The following is a 21,638-nucleotide window of genomic DNA, read 5'->3' on the forward strand; positions in this document are numbered from 1 at the left end:
AGCTTTTCTAGCGGCCTCTTCATGGTTCCCATTCGCCTGTGGGATCCCCAAGTACTTGTAACTGTCCTCTATGTCTGCAATGTTGCCTTCTGGTAGTTCAATCCCCTCAGTTCTGACTACCTTCCCTCTCTTTGTTACCATCCGACTACACTTCTCCAGTCCGAACGACATTCCAATGTCATTGCTGTATAGCCTGGTAGTGTGGATCAGTGAATCGATGTCTCGTTCACTCTTGGCATACAGCTTGATGTCATCCATGTACAGGAGGTGGCTGACAACTGCTCCGTTCCGTAGTCGGTATCCGTAGCCAGTCTTGTTAATGATCTCACTGAGGGGGTTCAGGCCTATGCAGAACAGCAGTGGGGACAGAGCATCTCCTTGGTAGATCCCGCACTTGATGGCGACTTGTGCTATGGACTTGGAGTTGGCCTCTAGTGTTGTACGCCACATCCCCATTGAGTTCCTGATGAAGGCTCTTAGGGTCCCATTGATCTTGTACAATTCTAGGCATTCCAGTATCCAGCTGTGGGGCATTGAGTCATAGGCCTTCTTGTAATCAATCCAGGCAGTGCACAGGTTGGTCAGTCTGGTCTTGCAGTCTCGGCTGATTGTTCTGTCTACCAGTAGCTGGTGTTTTGCGCCTCTGGTATTCTTGCCAATCCCTTTCTGTGTCCCGCTCATGTATTGACCCATGTGCCTGTTCATCTTAGCCGATATGATGCCTGACAGGAGCTTCCATGTAGTACTGAAGCAGGTTATTGGTCGGTAGTTGGAGGGGACCGGTCCCTTCTTGGGGTCCTTGGGGATCAGGACCGTCCGACCTTCGGTTAGCCATTCCGGGTGTCTCTCGTTAACTAGCAGCTGGTTCATTTGTGCTGCCAGACGCTCGTGGAGTGCAGTCAGCTTCTTCAGCCAGTAGGCGTGAACCATGTCGGGCCCTGGTGCTGTCCAACTCTTCATACTGGAGACCCTTTCTTGGATATCTGCCACTGTGATGGTTACTGGACCCTGTTCAGGGAGGTCGCTGTGGTCTGCCCTCAGATCCTCTAGCCACTGAGCATTGCCGTTATGGGTTGCATCCTTCTCCCATATGCTCTTCCAGTATTGCTCCGTCTCCAGCCTTGGTGTTGCTGTTCTCTTATTGTTCCCTTGCCACTGAGAGTACACCTTTGCTGGTTCTGTGGAGAACAGCTGGTTTATTCTCCTGCCTTCTATCTCTCTGGTGTACCTCCTCAAGCGGCTGGCCAAGGCTGTGAGTCTTTGCTTGGCAGTTTCCAAGGCCTCAGGTGTGGACAGCTTGCTGTATTTCTTAGGCACCTTATTTGTCGCACCTTTCTGCAACTCCGTTAGTTGGCTAACCTCCCTCCGTGCTACTTTGATCTTGCCCTCTAGCCTCCTTCTCCATGGAGGGTACTGCCCCTTGTCGCTGTTCAACTTGTAGCCAAGCATCTCACTGATCACTGTTGCCGTATTGTAGATGAGCTTGTTAGTGTCGGTAATCGTGGTTGTAGGTATTGCCCGTAGTGCTGCATTAACATCATCTAGCAGACCTTCTGAGGGTACTTCACGTAATCTTGGTAACCGGCTACGGGGGATCCAGGTTTCAAGCTTGGCCATGATCCTATTTTTCAGGTCAGTTCCTCTCGCACTCAACGATCCTTCTCCGATCGCACTTGGGGCTATGTACCCAATCTCGGGTGATGATATCTCCCCCCTGACCTGGCGTCCTGACTCCTCCTTGCCGTAGCATTTGTGTTGTACCTCGTCAATCTCTAGCTGTGAGAGCAGTCCCTTCTTTCGAATGTTGGAACACTGAGCTACTAGTTGTTTCGCCGTCATTGTGGATGTTGGGTATCGAAGAATCCATAGGTCCCTCATCCTATTCATGTAGCCCCTTCCGCCAGGGTTACTTGCGTAGTAGCATTCCAACAATGCCCTGTTTTCGTCTCTTGCCCACCGATGCCTTCTTGTTCCAGTAGCCCACTTTTCGTCAACACCTGACGCGGACCTTGTTGATCCGGGCGACGTCCGAGCCGGCATGCCTTCATATTTATCTGTCTCGCTCATGTCTGCGGTAGGCTTGCTTAGCATAGGGGGTCTAGCCTTAGGACCCTTACTGGATACAGACGCCCTAGGCAGGAATCGAACTTGCGATCCTCTGTTCCAAAGGCGTGTAGTCTAACCACTACGCTATCCAGCTGCTATGTATATATATATGTATGTATATATATATATATATATATGTATATATGTATATGTGTATATATATGTATGTATGTATATATATATATATATATATATATATATATATATATATATATATATATATATATATATATATATATATATGTATGTGTATATATATATATTTATTAGGGGTGCAACGATATTCGTATCGATATTGAACCGTTCGATACAGTGCTTTCGGTTCGGTACGCATATGTATCGAACAATACAACATTTGTAATTTATTTTATCAATTTTCCTTCTGACGATGCTGTCTGTGTTGAGCGCTCAGTGAATCTGCGTTCGACTACTCCGCCTAGGCTGCACTGTCCAGCGCAGATCCACTGAGCGCTCAACACAGACAGCATAGTCAGAACGAAGAGCGCAGGGCAAGCTAGCAAGACAGAAGTTAAGCTCACCTTGCAAGATGGACCTCCCCCACTCTCATTCAGATCTGGCGTTTGGAATTATTTTGGTTTTCATGTGACGTATGACCCTGAAGGTAAGCGAGTCATGGACTAAAGTAAAACAGTATGTTGGATGTGCCACGCAATGCTTAATTACATGGGTGGGAGCTAGTGTGTTAGCGCAGTTAGCTCGTTAACGTGTTGGCCGTCTAGCCCCATGCACGGGGCGATCGGCGGTAGCTCGTTAACGGAGATTTGCCGTGTTGTGGCGTTAAGGTCATTTCAACGAGATTAACCTGAAAGCACTAGTGGGAACACAACGAATATGACTGCACATTTACGCCGACATCATCCTAGTGCAAAGACAAAAACAACAAGCATGCTACTAACTTTAGCTGAGTCATTTAGACAGCTGTTAGCACATGATTCTCCTTATGCTGCTGAGAATATAGCCCAGAAGAAGCGGATAGTATAGCTTTTATTTTGGAAAGAGACATTTCTCTGTAATAAACTCTCTTTTCCAAAGATGAGTGATTCCTCAATCAGATACAGGGCTCGCAAAATCGCTAGCCCGAGTCCTGGGGCTAGCGATTTTTTTCAGTCGGGCTACCCTGCCCGTCGGGCTATTGTAGGAAGGAAAAATATATGTCAATGCTTTTGCATTCTTTCAGAAATGTAGCTGGGTAATTATGTCATTGGCATCGGTGAGCCACTGTCAATATGTGACATTGAAATCGCGTTTGAATTTGCGCTTGTTTTTTTGCTTTCACTTTGCAATCGTGCGAACTGTGTATAGAGAGCGACAGCACTGATCTGTGAGTGATGATAATTTGTGCACCAATTGCTCTGACATCGTCTTATTAATCGTTAGCTTACTATGCAAACATGACAAGTGAAATCTCCCGCAGCAAGCTTAAACATGTGAGAGGTTGATCGCGCAGAGAATCGCTGAAATTATGTGAGTCCGTGTGTAAAAGCAGCAGGATTTATATTTTAGTTCTGCTGAGCCAAATAAGACAGGTCAGGGTGAAGAAGTGACAGCCAAAGAAAAGCTTACCACAAAACGGAGAAGTTATGACAAATGAGACTATAAGGCAAAAAGAAAGTGCAGCTTTATGGTTTCATGGACAAAAGAATTTCTGTGGCTGCAATATGACGAGCTAAATAACCAGGGCTGCACATAAGTGGTCCGCAGGTGCGCATTCGCTGTCAAAATAAAAAACGCGCACAAGGGTTAGGGTTAAATTTAAAAACTGTACTTTTGAGTTAAAATATATATATTTATAATTTTAATAAATGACAAATTAAAAAGGCATGAACATTTTTTTGTATCGAAAAAATATCGAACCGTGACACCAAAGTATCGAACCGAACCGAACCGTGAATTTTGTGTATCGTTGCACCCCTAATATATATATATATATATATATATATATATATATATATGTGTGTATATATATATGTGTATATATATATGTGTATATATATGTATATATATATGTATATATATATGTGTATATGTGTATATATGTATATATGTGTATATATATATGTGTATATATGTATATATGTGTATATATATATGTATATATATGTATATATATGTATATATATATATATAGTGGGGCAAAAAAGTATTTAGTCAGCCACCGATTGTGCAAGTTCCCCCACCTAAAATGACGACAGAGGTCAATAATTTGCACCAGAGGTACACTTCAACTGTGAGAGACAGAATGTGAAAAAAAAAATCCATGAATCCACATGGTAGGATTTGTAAAGAATTTATTCGTAAATCAGGGTGGAAAATAAATATTTGGTCAATAACAAAAATGCAACTCAATACTTTGTAACATAACCTTTGTTGGCAATAACAGAGGTCAAACGTTTACTATAGGTCTTTATCAGGTTTGCACACACAGTAGCTGGTATTTTGGCCCATTCCTCCATGCAGATCTTCTCGAGAGCAGTGATGTTTTGGGGCTGTCGCCGAGCAACACGGACTTTCAACTCCCGCCACAGATTTTCTATGGGGTTGAGGTCTGGAGACTGGCTAGGCCACTCCAGGACTTTCAAATGCTTCTTACGGAGCCACTCCTTTGTTGCCCGGGCGGTGTGTTTTGGATCATTGTCATGTTGGAAGACCCAGCCTCGTTTCATCTTCAAAGTTCTCACTGATGGAAGGAGGTTTTGGCTCAAAATCTCACGATACATGGCCCCATTCATTCTGTCCTTAACACGGATCAGTCGTCCTGTCCCCTTGGCAGAAAAACAGCCCCATAGCATGATGTTTCCACCCCCATGCTTCACAGTAGGTATGGTGTTCTTGGGATGCAACTCAGTATTCTTCTTCCTCCAAACACGACGAGTTGAGTTTATACCAAAAAGTTCTACTTTGGTTTCATCTGACCACATGACATTCTCCCAATCCTCTGCTGTATCATCCATGTGCTCTCTGGCAAACTTCAGACGGGCCTGGACATGCACTGGCTTCAGCAGCGGAACACGTCTGGCACTGCAGGATTTGATTCCCTGCCGTTGTAGTGTGTTACTGATGGTGACCTTTGTTACTTTGGTCCCAGCTCTCTGCAGGTCATTCACCAGGTCCCCCCCGTGTGGTTCTGGGATCTTTGCTCACCGTTCTCATGATCATTTTGACCCCACGGGATGAGATGTTGCGTGGAGCCCCAGATCGAGGGAGATTATGTATTCCATTTTCTGATGATTGCTTCCACAGTTGATTTTTTTCACACCAAGCTGCTTGCCTGTTGTAGATTCACACTTCCCAGTCTGGTGCAGGCCTCTAGTAAAGGACACGAGCTTGAAGGATAAACCGCCCGCAGGGGCGTGCTGGGTGTTTGTTTATATATATATATATATATATATATATATGTACACACATATACACATATACGTGAAGTACCCTCAGAAGGTCTGCTAGATGATGTTAATGCAGCACTACGGACAATACCTACAACCACGATTACCGACACTAACAAGCTGATCTACAATACGGCAGCAGTGATCATTGAGATGCTTGGCTACAAGTTGAACAGCCACAAGGGGCAGTACCCTCCATGGAGAAGGAGGCTAGAGGGCAAGATCAAAGTAGCACGGAGGGAGGTTAGCCAACTAACAGAGTTGCAGAAAGGTGCGACAAAGAAGGTGCATAAGAAATACAGCAAGCTGTCCACACCTGAGGCCTTGGAAACTGCCAAGCAAAGACTCACAGCCTTGGCCAGCCGCTTGAGGAGGTACACCAGAGAGATAGAAGGCAGGAGAATAAACCAGCTGTTCTCCACAGAACCAGCAAAGGTGTACTCTCAGTGGCAAGGGAACAATAATAAGAGAACAGCACCACCAAGGCTGGAGACGGAGCAATACTGGAAGAGCATATGGGAGAAGGACGCAACCCATAACGGCAATGCTCAGTGGCTAGTGGATCTGAGGGCAGACCACAGCGACCTCCCTGAACAGGGTCCAGTAACCATCACAGTGGCAGATATCCAAGAAAGGGTCTCCAGTATGAAGAGTTGGACAGCACCAGGGCCCGACATGGTTCACGCCTACTGGCTAAAGAAGCTGACTGCACTCCACGAGCGTCTGGCAGCACAAATGAACCAGCTGCTAGTTAACGAGAGACACCCGGAATGGCTAACCGAAGGTCGGACGGTCCTGATCCCCAAGGACCCCAAGAAGGGACCGGTCCCCTCCAACTACCGACCAATAACCTGCCTCAGTACTACATGGAAGCTCCTGTCAGGCATCATATCGGCTAAGATGAACAGGCACATGGGTCAATACATGAGTGGGACACAGAAAGGAATTGGCAAGAATACCAGAGGCGCAAAACACCAGCTACTGGTAGACAGAACAGTCAGCCGAGACTGCAAGACCAGACTGACCAACCTGTGCACTGCCTGGATTGATTACAAGAAGGCCTATGACTCAATGCCCCACAGCTGGATACTGGAATGCCTAGAATTGTACAAGATCAATGGGACCCTAAGAGCCTTCATCAGGAACTCAATGGGGATGTGGCGTACAACACTAGAGGCCAACTCCAAGCCCATAGCACAAGTCACCATCAAGTGCGGGATCTACCAAGGAGATGCTCTGTCCCCACTGCTGTTCTGCATAGGCCTGAACCCCCTCTGTGAGATCATTAACAAGACTGGCTACGGATACCGACTACGGAACGGAGCAGTTGTCAGCCACCTCCTGTACATGGATGACATCAAGCTGTATGCCAAGAGTGAACGAGACATCGATTCACTGATCCACACTACCAGGCTATACAGCAATGACATTGGAATGTCGTTCGGACTGGAGAAGTGTAGTAGGATGGTAACAAAGAGAGGGAAGGTAGTCAGAACTGAGGGGATTGAACTACCAGAAGGCAACATTGCAGACATAGAGGACAGTTACAAGTACCTGGGGATCCCGCAGGCAAATGGGAACCATGAAGAGGCCGCTAGAAAGGCTGCAACCACCAAGTACCTGCAGAGGGTCAGGCAAGTCCTGAGGAGTCAGCTGAATGGTAAGAACAAGATCCGGGCCATCAACACGTACGCCCTGCCCGTGATCAGGTACCCTGCTGGGGTAATAGGCTGGCCAAAGGAGGAGATAGAAGCCACTGACATAAAGACAAGAAAGCTCCTTACCATGCATGGAGGGTTTCACCCCAAGTCCAGCACCCTGAGGCTGTACGCTAAGCGGAAGGAAGGGGGCCGGGGACTGGTGAGTGTCAGCACCACAGTCCAGGATGAGACAACGAACATCCAAGAATACATTGGGAAGATGGCCCCAACTGACCGAGTGCTCAGTGAATACCTCAGGCAGCAGAAACCCAAGAAAGAGGAGGGAGACGAGGAACCATCATGGAAGGACAGGCCCCTGCACGGTATGTACCACCGGCAGATAGAGGAGGTGGCTGATATCCAGAAATCCTACCAGTGGCTGGACAAAGCTGGACTGAAAGACAGCACAGAGGCACTAATCATGGCAGCACAAGAACAAGTTCTGAGTACAAGATCCATAGAGGCTGGGGTCTATCACACCAGGCAAGACCCCAGGTGCAGGCTGTGTAAAGATGCCCCAGAGACAATCCAGCACATAACAGCAGGGTGCAAGATGCTAGCAGGCAAGGCATACATGGAACGCCATAACCAAGTGGCCGGCATAGTGTACAGGAACATCTGTGCCGAGTATAACCTGGAAGTCCCGAGGTCAAAATGGGAGATGCCCCCAAGGGTGGTGGAGAATGACCGAGCTAAGATCCTGTGGGACTTCCAGATACAGACGGACAAAATGGTGGTGGCTAACCAACCGGACATAGTGGTGGTAGACAAACAGAAGAAGACGGCCGTAGTGATCGATGTAGCGGTTCCGAATGACAGCAATATCAAGAAGAATGAACACGAGAAGCTGGAGAAATACCAAGGGCTCAGAGAAGAGCTCGAGAGGATGTGGAGGGTGAAGGTAACGGTGGTCCCCGTGGTAATCGGAGCACTAGGTGCGGTGACTCCCAAGCTAGGCGAGTGGCTCCAGCAGATCCCGGGAATAACATCGGAGATCTCTGTCCAGAAGAGCGCAGTCCTGGGAACAGCTAAGATACTGCGCAGGACCCTCAAGCTCCCAGGCCTCTGGTAGAGGACCCGAGCTTGAAGGATAAACCGCCTGCAGGGGCGTGCTGGGTGTTGTTATATATATATATATATATATATATATATATATATATATATATATATATATATATATATATATATATACATACATACATATATATGTGTGTGTGTGTGCGCGTGTATGTGTGTGTTTGGAAGACATGGAAATACCTGCAATGCTACAGTCCTGAAACACTCTGTAACAGCTAAAAGTACTACAGTAAAAGTACCTCCACTTTCTATTTGGGGTTTGACAGAGTTCCTGCATTCTTTTTTTTTCATCTAAAACTCTTCCGTGGGCCTTAAATGAACATGAGGCTCATTTCCTCTGCAGGTTTACGGAGTTTAACAGAGAAACTCAGAGCACAGGAAGTCAGAAACCTTGCCAGCAGCTTCTGCTCGATGGTTTGAAGCTGAAAAAGCCCACCTCAGGTGTGCAGGTATTGTGGGGAAGATTCCTAATTTATTTACACTTCCTCTTTAGACTAGCTGTCTGTTCAGTCAGCTGATTGAACTCACTTGCCACACCCCTCTCATAGCCATATATTACCAGTTTAATCAATAACTTTCTATAAAATCCAGAGTTGGCAAAAGTACATTCTGTACTTAAGTAGAAGTATAGATACTTGTTCAATTCAATTAAATTCAATTCAATGTTATTTATATAGTGCCAAATCACAACAACAGTCGCCTCAAGGCAATTTATATTGTAAGGTAGACCCTACAATAATACATACAGAGAAAAAAAACCAACAATCATATGACCCCCTATGAGCAAACACTTTGGCGACAGTGCAAAGAAAAACTCCCTTTTAACAAGAAGAAACCTCCTGCAGAACCAGGCTCAGTGAGGGGGCGGCCATCTGCTGCAGGTTGGGGTGAAAGAAGAAAGACAGGATAAAAGACATGCTGTGGAAGAGAGCCAGAGATTATAACAAGTATAATTCAGTGTAGAGAGGTCTATTAACACATGTTGAGTGAGAAAGGTGACTGAAAAGGAAATACTAATAGTATATTCATATGTAATTGAATTGTAATATCAGAATCAGAATTAATAAAGTATTCTGATTCTGAATATACTTCATGTTTCATTCAGTTTATCCAAATTGACGTCATTAATCAACTTTATCATTAGTTCATTTTCAAATGAACATTCATTTGAACATAATCTCTTTTTAACTCAAATACAGAGGAATACTTCTCCCTCTGTGTTTGTCAATCACATTATAGCCAAAGCAGTTTCTTTTAATAAATCGTGCATTTCATAGTCAGACATTCTTTTTAGTAGTCCAACCTAGAAGTAATAAATGCATGAACTAGTTTTTCAGTGTCACTGAGACAGGATATTTCTAATTTTAGAGATATTGCATAAATAGAAGAAAGCAGTCCTACATATTTGTTTAATATGTGCATTGAAGGACATATCCTGGTCAAAAATGACCCAGGTCTTTATGTCTTTAAGACATTGATGCAGTTTAACTAATTGGTGTGTGTTATCTGGCTTCATGGATAGATAGAGCTGGGTGTCATCTGCATAGCAGTGAAAATGTATGCTATGCCTTCTGATGATACTGCCAAAGGGAAGCATGTATAATGTAAACACAAATGGTCCTAGCACTGAACACTGTTGAACTCCATAATTAACCTCAGCATGTGAAGAAGACTCTCCATTTACATGAACAAATTGGAGTCTATTAGATAGATATGATGCAAACCACTGCAGCGCAGTACCTGTAATACCTACAGCATGCTCTAATCGTTCTAATAGAATATTATGGTCGACAGTATCGAATGTTGCACTGAGGTCATAAGAAAATCATTTGTAACCTTCACTAAAGCTGTTTCTGTGCTGTGATGGGCTCTGAAACCTGACTGAAACTCTTCAAATAAGCCATTCCTCTGCAGATGATCTGTTAGCTATTTGATAACAGAAGTTTTTTTTATATGAAAGGAAGGTTGTTGATTGGCCTATAATTAGCTAAGACCACTGGGTCTAGAGATCTTTTTTTAAGTAAAGGTTTAGAGAAATAGGTAGATCATATTTAAGATTGAAGCATTAATTAGTGGCAGGACTTCTTTGAGCAGTTTTGTAGGAATGGGGTCTAAAAGACACGTTGATGGTTTGGAGGAAGTAATTACTGAAGTTAACTCAGAAAGATCAATTGGAGAAAAAGACTCTAAATGAATATCAATGGTACTCAAAGTAGCTGTAGATAATGGTGGTGGTCAGAGGGCCCGGTGGCGCCAGTGTCCGGCGGCCTCGCCTCTGTCAGTACGCCCCAGGGCAGCTGTGGCTACAATGTAGCTTGCCATCACCAGTGTGTGAATGTGTGTGTGAATGGGTGGATGACTGGATATGTAAAGCGCTTTGGGGTCCTTAGGGACTAGTAAGGCGCTATATAAATACAGGCCATTTACCATTTACCATAATGTTACATCTGTGAGATGATTTTGAGTATTTTTTTTCTCTAGTAATGGTTAAAAAAGTTTTGTAAAGAAATTCATGAAGTCATAACTAGAAAAAGGATTGGTTGGCTCAACAGAGCTCTGACTTTTTGTCAGCCTGTCTACAGTGCTGAAGAGAAACCTAGGGTTGGTCTTATTTTCTGGGGTGGCTGTAGCTCAGGTGGGCAACTATTCACCAGAAGGTTGGTGGTTCGATGCCAGGCTCCTCCAGTCTACACCATGCCAAATATCCTTGGGCAAGTTACTAACCCCATGTTGCTCTCCGATGCACTCCATCCGAGTGTGAATGCGAGTGAATGTTAGATAGAAGCACTAAAAAAAACCTTAGATAAAGTGCTTGTGTGAATGGGAATGATTGGGTGAATGCACAAGTTATATAAAGCGCTTTGAGTGCTCAGTGAGATTAGAAAAGCGCTATATAATAAAATGCTGTTGTCCACAATAACTAAAGAAGAAATTTACTTGGCAATTAAAAGACTAAAGGGAGGGGAAACGGCAGGGCCAGATGGGTTTGACCCAGAATGGTATAAAATAATGCAGGATTATTAGACTCGCACCATGTTAAAAACATTTAATTGGGTAATGTAAATGAAAACTATCCCTTCTTCATGGAGGGAAGCAATAATTTCCATTATACCAAAAGAAGGAAAAGATAAACTAGAATGTAGTAACTATTGCCCAATTAGCATAGCTGGACTGGCCATCGGGCATACCGGGTTTTTATGGGCCGATGATTTTTTTTTTTTTTTTGTAACGGTGGTGGACTGGCCAGATGCTGGCCGGTGTGTAAAAATAACTCAGTTGTTTGGCGGTGGCTATCGCGGAGCTTCCACAGATTCAGTAACATTAGCAAGTGGTGGAGGCCAGCAGGTGGATGAGAGAAAGGGGAGGCAGGAGAAGGAGAGACCCGAGGCAGACGCAGGTCCGAGTGTCAGGTGAACTGAACTTCAGGTAAGAAGTTATGACCTGCAGTCTATCTGGGTCAGATATAAACCAAGTTTAGGTGGAGTTTATTTTCGTTGTGCTGACTTTTTACAGTCAGTTACAATACTGCGTACTAGCTAGCATGACGGAGTTTCTATACAGCTGGGTGGGTGCTATGATGTTACTGATAGTGAACTTTATTTTATTCATAAGGTTAGTTAGTAGAGTTGCCAACCGTCCTGTAAAAAGACGGAATCGTCCCGCATTGAGAGAAAATATTACGTGTTTCGTATTGAACTGAAAAGGAGCACAGTTTGTCCTGTACTTCAGCTAGAATGGAAAAAGACACAAAGCTGGATTTATTCTGTCTTTACGCTGCACAGCTGCCTCTTCTCTTCTAATTCTGTCCCCCTCCCTCTCCTGTTGCTACTTCAATCATGAAACTTATCAGTGATCAGCTTTTCTCTCTTGTTTGTTTATCGCCCACTTAGCGCCAGAAAGAAGAAACCAGCAGATGTCACGTTAAACAACAGCTGCACGTTTAAGCTTGATCAGCTGTTGTTAGAATTTATTTAATATTAATTTCTAGTATCAGCTAATGTTTGCTGGAGCCACAGCTGTAAAAGCTGCTGGTCATGATATCGGTTTGTATATGTGGCGAGAGGGAAACATGAAGATGAAACCAGGAGATGTCCTTACCCATCAGAGCTGAACAGGTGATTGAGAAACAGGTTTACCTTTTAGGTGACAGTAATGAGTTGAAGGGAAGTTATGAACTGTTTCTGAGAGACAAATAACACCAGGATCCTTTTTTACGCTGACAGCTGGTAACTGTGCAGGGGCGGGTCTAGCAAAGTTTTGCCAGGGGGCCAGGTAGGGTATTAACAGGGAAAGGGGAGCACAAAGAAATATGTTCTTATTCTCATTTAAAATGTCATGCTTTTATTAATTATCTGAAGCTTACAACCAAAGTTGTTATCTGACGTAAAATGTATAGAAATATACCAACAAGACAGCGTACATCACTGTCAAAACAGAGTCTGTTTTCATTCAAAGGCTTTATGGCTTTTCCTATAATACCTGGGGGGGGGGGGCAGTCTCTAGTCAAAATGCCCGGGCCAATTTTTTGTCCCAGTCCAGCCCTGCCAATTAGTGTACTGAATATTGATTATAAGTTGTTCACATTCATCATCTCTAAGAGACTAGAAACAATATTACCCGGGTTAATACATAATGACCAAACGGGTTTCATCAAACAGAGACAGGCCCAGGACAACATCAGAAAGGTTTTGCACATAATGAGGCAGGTTGATAAACAAAAATTAGAGACCTTAGTGTTAAGTTTAGATGCCAAGAAGGCATTCGGTTCAGTGAAATGGTCCTTTTTATATAAAGTGCTTGAGAACTTTGCTTGTTTAACTTTGATAAATCCATAGTTGATATTATTTCAGGGCTATACAACAAACCAACAGCTAAAATCAAAATCAACAGAAACGTCACCGAACCATTTTATATTGGAATGCTGGACACGACAGGGTTGCTGTATTTCACCACTGCTTTTTGCTTTGTTTATAGAACTATTAAGTTAGTGGATCAGACAGAAACAGGATATAACTGGAGTAAGAACGGCAGAAGGGGAACAGAAATTAGCACTATTTGCTGACGACATACTTTTAACAATATCCTATCCCTCAAAGGCACTCCCACAAATCATGGAAATGCTATCAGAGTATGGTTCTTTTTCGGGATATAAGGTTAATGTAAATAAAACGCAGGTATTAACTTTAAACTATGAACCACCAGTCGAAATTAAGAATCGCTATAAATGGAAATGGGATGCAGATAGCATTAGGTATTTAGGGGTGGCAATACACCGTGACTTCACCAAAATGTTCAATGCCAACAATGCCCCGCTAAATGAATCTATAAAATCAGATATACAAAGATGGGATACCATTCCATTTCAGGACCTACACTCCAGGATCGAATCAATCAGATTAAATTTTCTTCCCCGACTGCTGTATTTGTTTCAGTCTTTACCGATAGAATATTGTTAAAATATATCTGGAACAGGAAAAAACTAGAGTTAAATATAAAACGCTCCAACTAAAGAAAGAAAAGGGAGGGCTTCCTTGTCTACGAGAATATTAATGTGCAGCTCAGTTAAGACCACTGATATGTCTCTGTTGTCCAGATTACACCGCCGGATGGAAAGATGTTGAAGGAACAATAGTTAAAGGAATACCAGTTACAGCTTTAATATCGGACATAAAATTACAGAATAAAATACACATGGCAGACAAACCCATACTACAAATAATGATATCTGCTTGGAAAGAAGTAATAAGAATTTAGGGTTTGGAAAATGCCTCCAAGGTTTTAAGATGGTGTGCATATGATTCAGATTTTACTCCAAATCAGTACGATAATAGATTCAAAAACTGGATTTCAAAAGGTATAACTAATTATTATTCATTTGTCCACAAGGGGGCATTCCAAAGCTTTGAATTTTTAAGGAGTAAACATGATTTAGGTTCAGACGATTTCTTTAGATATCAACAGGTCAGAAATTATTTTAATCAAAACTTAAAAGTTAACCTAAATGAATTACAATTTGTAGAAACATTTTTATTATTAACTAAACCTGGAGTGCAAAGCAAAATTATTTCCAATTTATATAACAGCATCCTGTGGTGTAAAAGTGACAGCACTGTGTTTATTAAAGCAATGTGGAGAAAAGAAGGTAATTTGCCAATTACAGAGGAGTGTTGGGCCACGCATGCAAGATACAGTGGGCTACCACTGGGTCTAATGTTTGGCGTGAATTTTGTTGGAAAAGCATCATGAGATTTTTCATCACCCCTGCTCAACAAAGATATCGGGGAACTGGTGACAAACGTTGGAGATGTGGGGGAGATGGAGCTAACCATTTCCATATCTTTTGAGATTGCAAAGTTGTTTGCCAGTATTGGTCTCTAATCCATGAACATCTACAAAATGGTTTTTCATTTGTTTATCCTTTAACCTTTGAGACCATATTTTTGTGTAATGCACCAGTGGATAAATTGAATTACAATGATAGAAGACTCTTGTATATCCTACTGGCCGCAAGTAAAAAGCCTCTTACGAGGAGACGGCTTAAGCCTGAACCACCAACGATGGAAGATTGGATACATTCTGTACAAGAGATGTATACGATGGAATAATTGTCATTTTCTCTTAAACTTCAGAGGGATACCATCAACAGAATATGGTCTAAATGGACAGAATATGTTAAGCCTGTGAGGTGTGATTTTTTATGAACCATGCTTTTTTTTTACATTAAAGCCCTGAGTATTATGTGAGCTTACCCGCCCTGCTACCTCCTAACCCAAGTCTTTTTTTCCCCCTTTCTTTTCTTTTTTCTCTCATCTTTTCTTTGTTCTTTCCAATTATAAGTTAAAAAATATGAAAGCAAAGACAGTGTAAAAAGCCATACTACTGTTATGTTCAATTGCTTTCTCAATAAAAGAGATAATAAAAAAAGAAAAGCGCTATAAGAACCAGTCCATTTACCATTTCCCTCAATCAGTGATGAATAGTCAGATGTTCTGGCTTTGCGGAGGGCTTTCTTATAAAGCAGCAAACTATTTCTCCACACTAAATGATCTTCTAAATTTTTGACACACCATTTCCTCTCCAGCTTACAAGTTATCTGCTTTAGGATACGAGAATTATACCACACCATTAAATACTTCTGATTTGAGGCCTTATTTTTCACAGGAGCCACAGTATCCAGTGTCATACGTAGTGAGGAGGCAAAGTTATTAACAAGATAATCGACCTCTGTTTGAGCAGCGTTCAGGTACAGTAGCTGCTCTGCTCTGTGTTGGTACAGGGCATTGAAGATGATAACAGTGGGTGCATTATACTCTTAAACTTAGTTACAGCACTTTCAGAAAGACATCTACAGTGGGGCAAAAAAGTATTTAGTCAGCCACCGATTATGGAAGTTCCCCCACTTAAAATGATGACAGAGGTCAGTAATTTGCACCAGAGGTACACTTCAACTGTGAGAGACAGAATGTGAAAAAAAAATCCATGAATTCACATGGTAGGATTTGTAAAGAATTTATTCGTAAATTAGGGTGGAAAATAAGTATTTGGTCACCTCAAACAAGGAAAATCTCTGGCTCTCACAGACCTGTAACGTCTTCTGTAAGAAGCTTTTCTGTCCCCCACTCGTTACCTGTATGAATGGCACCTGTTTGAACTCATCATCTGTATAAAAGACACCTGTCCACAGCCTCAAACAGTCAGACTCCAAACGCCGCCATGGCCAAGACCAAAGAGCTTTCGAAGGACACCAGGAAAAGTATTGTAGACCTGCACCAGACTGGGAAGAGTGAATCTACAATAGGCAAGCAGCTTGGTGTGAAAAAAATCAACTGTGGGAGCAATTATCAGAAAATGGAAGACATACAAGACCACTGATAATCTCCCTCGATCTGGGGCTCCACGCAAGATCTCATCCCGTGGGGTCAAAATGATCATGAGAACGGTGAGCAAAGATCCCAGAACCACACGGGGGAACCTGGTGAATGACCTGCAGAGAGCTGGGACCAAAGTAACAAAGGTCACCATCAGTAACACACTACAACGGCAGGGAATCAAATCCCGCAGTGCCAGACGTGTTCCGCTGCTGAAGCCAGTGCATGTCCAGGCCCGTCTGAAGTTTGCCAGAGAGCACATAGATGATACAGCAGAGGATTGGGAGAATGTCATGTGGTCAGATGAAACCAAAGTAGAACTTTTTGGTATAAACTCAACTCGTCGTGTTTGGAGGAAGAAGAATACTGAGTTGCATCCCAAGAACACCATACCTACTGTGAAGCATGGGGGTGGAAACATCATGCTATGGGGCTGTTTTTCTGCCAAGGGGACAGGACGACTGATCCGTGTTAAGGACAGAATGAATGGGGCCATGTATCGTGAGATTTTGAGCCAAAACCTCCTTCCATCAGTGAGAACTTTGAAGATGAAACGAGGCTGGGTCTTCCAACATGACAATGATCCAAAACACACCGCCCGGGCAACAAAGGAGTGGCTCCGTAAGAAGCATTTGAAAGTCCTGGAGTGGCCTAGCCAGTCTCCAGACCTCAACCCCATAGAAAATCTGTGGCGGGAGTTGAAAGTCCGTGTTGCTCGGCGACAGCCCCAAAACATCACTGCTCTCGAGAAGATCTGCATGGAGGAATGGGCCAAAATACCAGCTACTGTGTGTGCAAACCTGGTAACGACCTATAGTAAACGTTTGACCTCTGTTATTGCCAACAAAGGTTATGTTACAAAGTATTGAGTTGTATTTTTGTTATTGACCAAATACTTATTTTCCACCCTGATTTACGAATAAATTCTTTACAAATCCTACCATGTGGATTCATGGATTTTTTTTTCACATTCTGTCTCTCACAGTTGAAGTGTACCTCTGGTGCAAATTACTGACCTCTGTCATCATTTTAAGTGGGGGAACTTGCACAATCGGTGGCTGACTAAATACTTTTTTGCCCCACTGTACTGTGATGAAGTCTGCTCCCCACTGCTGTGTAATCAATTATTGTAAATGTAAATGTTATCAGGAAATGATCAGACAAGAGAGGGTTTTCAGGAAACACTGCTAAATGTTCAGTTTCTATGCCATATGTTAAAACAAGATCTACACAGCAAATCCAGCATGCCCAAATTAACACTGTCGGATTTGATTTCAACACTATTAAAGTGTCTATATGGGTCCACACCAGAGAGTGTTAATTTAACTCTTTTTGGAGAGTTGGTACGTTAACTCTGATTTAGTGTTAAACACCAAATCTGTCTGGAGTTGATAATTTAACACTTGGTGTTAAGAGTTTATATATTAACTCTCAAAGAGTATTTTAGTTTAACTACGTAAGAGTTATCTTCTAATTCATTCTAAAAAGCGGGAATTTTACTGTTCTGAACTTATAGAAATTTCTTTTGGAAATAAACATTTACTAAAAAGATGCAATGGTTTTTGAAAAACATTTATTCTGAACTGTGCACCACAATTTCAAAACATTTTCTGAAAGATGTAACAGTGTACATGTTCTCACGTTCATTAGAATTGTGTTTATCAAAAGGTCTGACATAGGCGAGCTGGTAAATGCAAATAACAGCATTCTCATCACTTATTTCTTCAATACAATATGCATGTCCTTCATTCATCCCTTTGTGGAACTTCAACGCACTTCTGCTCTCCCCCATATTCCATCTTCACAAGCATATCCTGTGCGGAGATTGAATAAAAATTAGTTGACACTAATTAATGGCACAAATAATCCAGTAAACAATTGCAGCACAGTAAAAAGAAAAAAAAAAGGAATCCTCTTTGAGCCATTACTTGTGTAAAGTATTTTCCCAAAAGACAAATACACAGGCAACAGGTAATACTGAACTAAATGTAAAACCTCAACCTTTTTCATTTTTACCTAAACCGTGTGCACAAAACTCTGGAGGGATCTATACTAACGTAGAACCCAGTCAGGACGTCTGCTACTGCTGTTTGCTCGTTTTTTTTTAATTTATGGGCGATCATTTTCAGGCTTCAAGTAGCACCATTATACCAACATTTCACATTCTACACATTGTTTTAGGTGTATTTGACCAAAGGTTTGACTGAAAATTCACATGCAAGCTTTTTCCAAGGCTGTGGTATTTGCCCGCAAACAATACCTTTCAGCTAGCTAAAACAGAATATTATGCTATCAGCGAGCAACATGGCTAATGCCTTTCACACAGCTTTGTCTCAACTCCAAAGAGCCACAGAAGTAAAAGCTAATAACAATTGAAACAATCTTTGAAAAAATGACTTACCAAGCATGGCAAACAACTCAAATATGTAGAGCAAAATGTTCTGAAACGGCTTCACTTCAGCTTCGATTGGAGCCGTGCTGGGGGCGGAGTCTGTGAATTTACTCTGTTGGTGTCATAGCCCCTCTAGGAGTTCAGAGTTAAGAGGTCAAGAGTTAATGTTTCCATTGTAACACCTCCAGATTTGACAGAGAAACACTCATTTTTAACACTCGATTTTAACTACTATCATTTTACACCTCAGAGTTACATTAAAAGAATGTGACTCTGCTTAGAGTAAAATTAACTCTACTTTTGCAAGGAGACTATTAACACCAAAAAATTTAACACTTTTGAATTTGCTGTGTAGAGTGTGATTAAAGTGGTGGGTGGCTTCTTTTACATTTTGAGAGAAGCCAATTGAGTCTAGTTGGGTGGCTGTAGCTCAGGTGGCAGAGCAGGTCAGCCACTAATCAGAAGGTTGGTGGTTCGATCCCAGTCTGCCTCCTGACTGCATGCCAAATATCCTTGGGCAAGATACTAACCCCGTGTTTGCCTACTGGTGGTGGTCAGAGGGCCCGGTGGCGCCAGTGTCCGGCAGCCTCGCCTCTGTCAGTGCGCCCCAGGGCAGCTGTGGCTACAATGTAGCTTGCCATCACCAGTGTGTGAATGTGTGTGTGAATGGGTGGATGACTGGATATGTAAAGCGCTTTGGGGTCCTTAGGGACTAGTAAGGCGCTATATAAATACAGGCCATTTACCATTTACCATAATGTTACATCTGTGAGATGATTTTGAGTATTTTTTTTTCTCTAGTAATGGAGGATGAAAACCATTACAGACTTCAAAGGGCGAGAGACCGGTGGCAGAAGAGACGTGAAGGTTATGAGACAGCCCAGCCCACAACAGGTAACGAGGCCAAAGCGACGGTTGGGCGGAGACGAAGCACCTCAAGAAGCGCCCCAACTGTTGATTGGTCCGTTCAACCTGCCCATTGGTCTGAGGGTGATAGCCGGACGAGAGGCTGGGAGACGCTCCAATCAGGTGGCAAAAGGCTTTCCAGAACCTGGCGGTGAACTGGGGCCCCCGATCAGAGACTATGTCCTTGGGGAACCCGTGAAGCCGGACGACATGGTCCAAGAGGAGCTTGGCCATCCGTTTGGCAGAAGGGAGGCCGGCCAGAGCGACCAGGTGCACCGCCTTAGAAAACCGGTCTACAAAGGTGAAGATGGTGTCAAGACCGTCCACGGATGGGAGGCCGGTAACAAAGTCAAGGCCGACATGGGACCAGGGACGTCCCAGCACAGGGAGAGGGCGAAGGTTGCCAGCGGGCGGCTGAGTGGAGGACTTGGCCCGAGCACAGGTGTCACAGGCATAAACGAATTCACGGACGTCCCGAGTCATGGAGGGCCACCAGAAGGCACGACGGAGGAGTTGGAGGGTCCTGTCGGGCCCCGGGTGACCAGAGAGCGGGGAGGAATGAGCCCAGAGCAAGGCCTCCTGACAGCACCGGGATGGTACATAGAGCCTCCCAGCAGGGGTGTCAGGCGGAGGTGGTTCGGCGGTCAGGGCATTCCGGATAGAGTCCTCCAAGGGCCACCGAAGGGGGGCAGCAAAGCAATGAGAAGGTAGGATAGGTCCAGGGTCTGACGTGAGGCCGTCCTGGGCGAACTGTCTGGAGAGAGCGTCTGCCTTAGCGTTCTTGGAACCAGGGCGGTAGGCGAGGTGGAAATTGTAAGGCTAAAAGAATAAGGCCCAAAGGGCCTGCCTTGGGTTGAGCTGCTTGGCAGAACGAATATGGATCAGGTTCTGATGATCAGTCCAGATCAGAAAAGGGTCTTTCGCTCCCAGGAGCCAATGCCGCCACTCTTCTAAGGCCCACTTGATGGCCAGGAGTTCTCGGTCTCCGACACCGTACCGTTGCTGCATGGGAGAAAATTTCATTGACACTGGGGACCCCAATCCAGGATCTGGCAGGAAGACCAGGAGATGTGGGGGTCATGTTGACGGAACCAGGGGTATCCAAGGATGAGAGGAGAGGAAATGGCTGACTACTAGAAACTGGATCTCCTCCTGATGATCCCCAATAGACATGCGAACTGGCTGGGTCTGGAACTGGATCGGGTAGGGTAGGAGGGGTCGCCCATCTACTGAGGTCACCAGGAGAAATCGATCGACGGAAGTTAACCGAATGCGAAGTTGAGAGGCTAGTGTTTGGTCGATGAAGTTCTCAGCGGCTCCGGTGTCCAGGAGGGTTTCAGATGAGAACTGTTGGTGTTTCAGGTGAAATATTACTGGTAACAGAAAACGAGAGGGGTCAGAGGAGTGGGAAGGGCCAGGTGGGACTCCCCCACAGTCTACCTGGCATCGTCGTTTCCCGGACGTAGCGGGCACTGGGGACGACGGTGTCGAGCTGATCCACAGTAGGCGCAGAGACCCTCACGCCAGCGTCTCTCTCTCTCCTCTTTGGAGAGTCTACCCAGCTGCATGGGCTCCTCGCTGGATCTACTGCTTGGGCTAGCAGTGGCTCCGTCAGAGGGGGGAGGAGGCTGCGAAGACGTGGCCCTCTGAGGCTGGAAGGATTTGAAGGCCCGAGGGGTGTGGCGAGGCCGCGACATCACTCGTTGGTCGATCTTCAGGGTGAGGTCCACGGCCTCATCCAGAGTTTTTGGGGCCTCACGGCCGGTCATCTCATCTCGGATGTAATCAGCCAGTCCCTCCAGAAAAATAGAGCGCAGAGAATCATCTCCCCACTTTAGCTTAGCGGCCAGGATACGGAATTGGGAGGCAAAGTGACAGACGGGTCGACTGCCCTGGCGTAAATGAAGCAGCTGTGACTCCACTTCCACTTCACTGCTTGGGGGAACAAATGTCTTTTTAATGCCTCCACAAACAGGGCATAGTCATTGCAAGCTGCAGATTTATTGTTGTAGAGAGCCGCGGCCCATTCCTGAGCCTGGCCAGACAAGGAGAGAGGTTAACAGTGCAACTTTTGCACGGGCGGTGGCGTATTTAGTGGGCTGACATTCAAACAGCATGTCTAAAGTGGTGAGCAAACCATCAGGCTGCCCATCAACTCCGTTCCACTTATCTGGTAGTCCGATCT

General features: G+C 44.2%; 2 protein-coding genes across 2 annotated transcripts in view; one reads left to right on the top strand and one right to left on the bottom strand.

The window, feature by feature from the left end:
- The window catches only part of LOC309690025 (uncharacterized protein), a 228,990-nt gene that overhangs the window by 159,522 nt on the left and 47,830 nt on the right, over positions 1-21,638 (bottom strand). The window lies entirely within an intron of this gene.
- On the top strand, positions 11,681-21,134 carry LOC309690024 (uncharacterized protein). The gene is made up of 3 exons (XM_082506850.1): positions 11,681-11,713; positions 15,449-15,530; positions 19,349-21,134. The coding sequence occupies exon 3, from the start codon at positions 19,358-19,360 to the stop codon at positions 20,162-20,164; it is 807 nt and encodes a 268-aa protein (XP_082362976.1). The 5' UTR covers positions 11,681-11,713; positions 15,449-15,530; positions 19,349-19,357; the 3' UTR covers positions 20,165-21,134.

Source organism: Aulonocara stuartgranti (genome assembly GCF_965226115.1).
Source record: "Aulonocara stuartgranti genome assembly, chromosome: 15".
Classification (NCBI taxonomy): Eukaryota; Metazoa; Chordata; class Actinopteri; order Cichliformes; family Cichlidae; genus Aulonocara; species Aulonocara stuartgranti.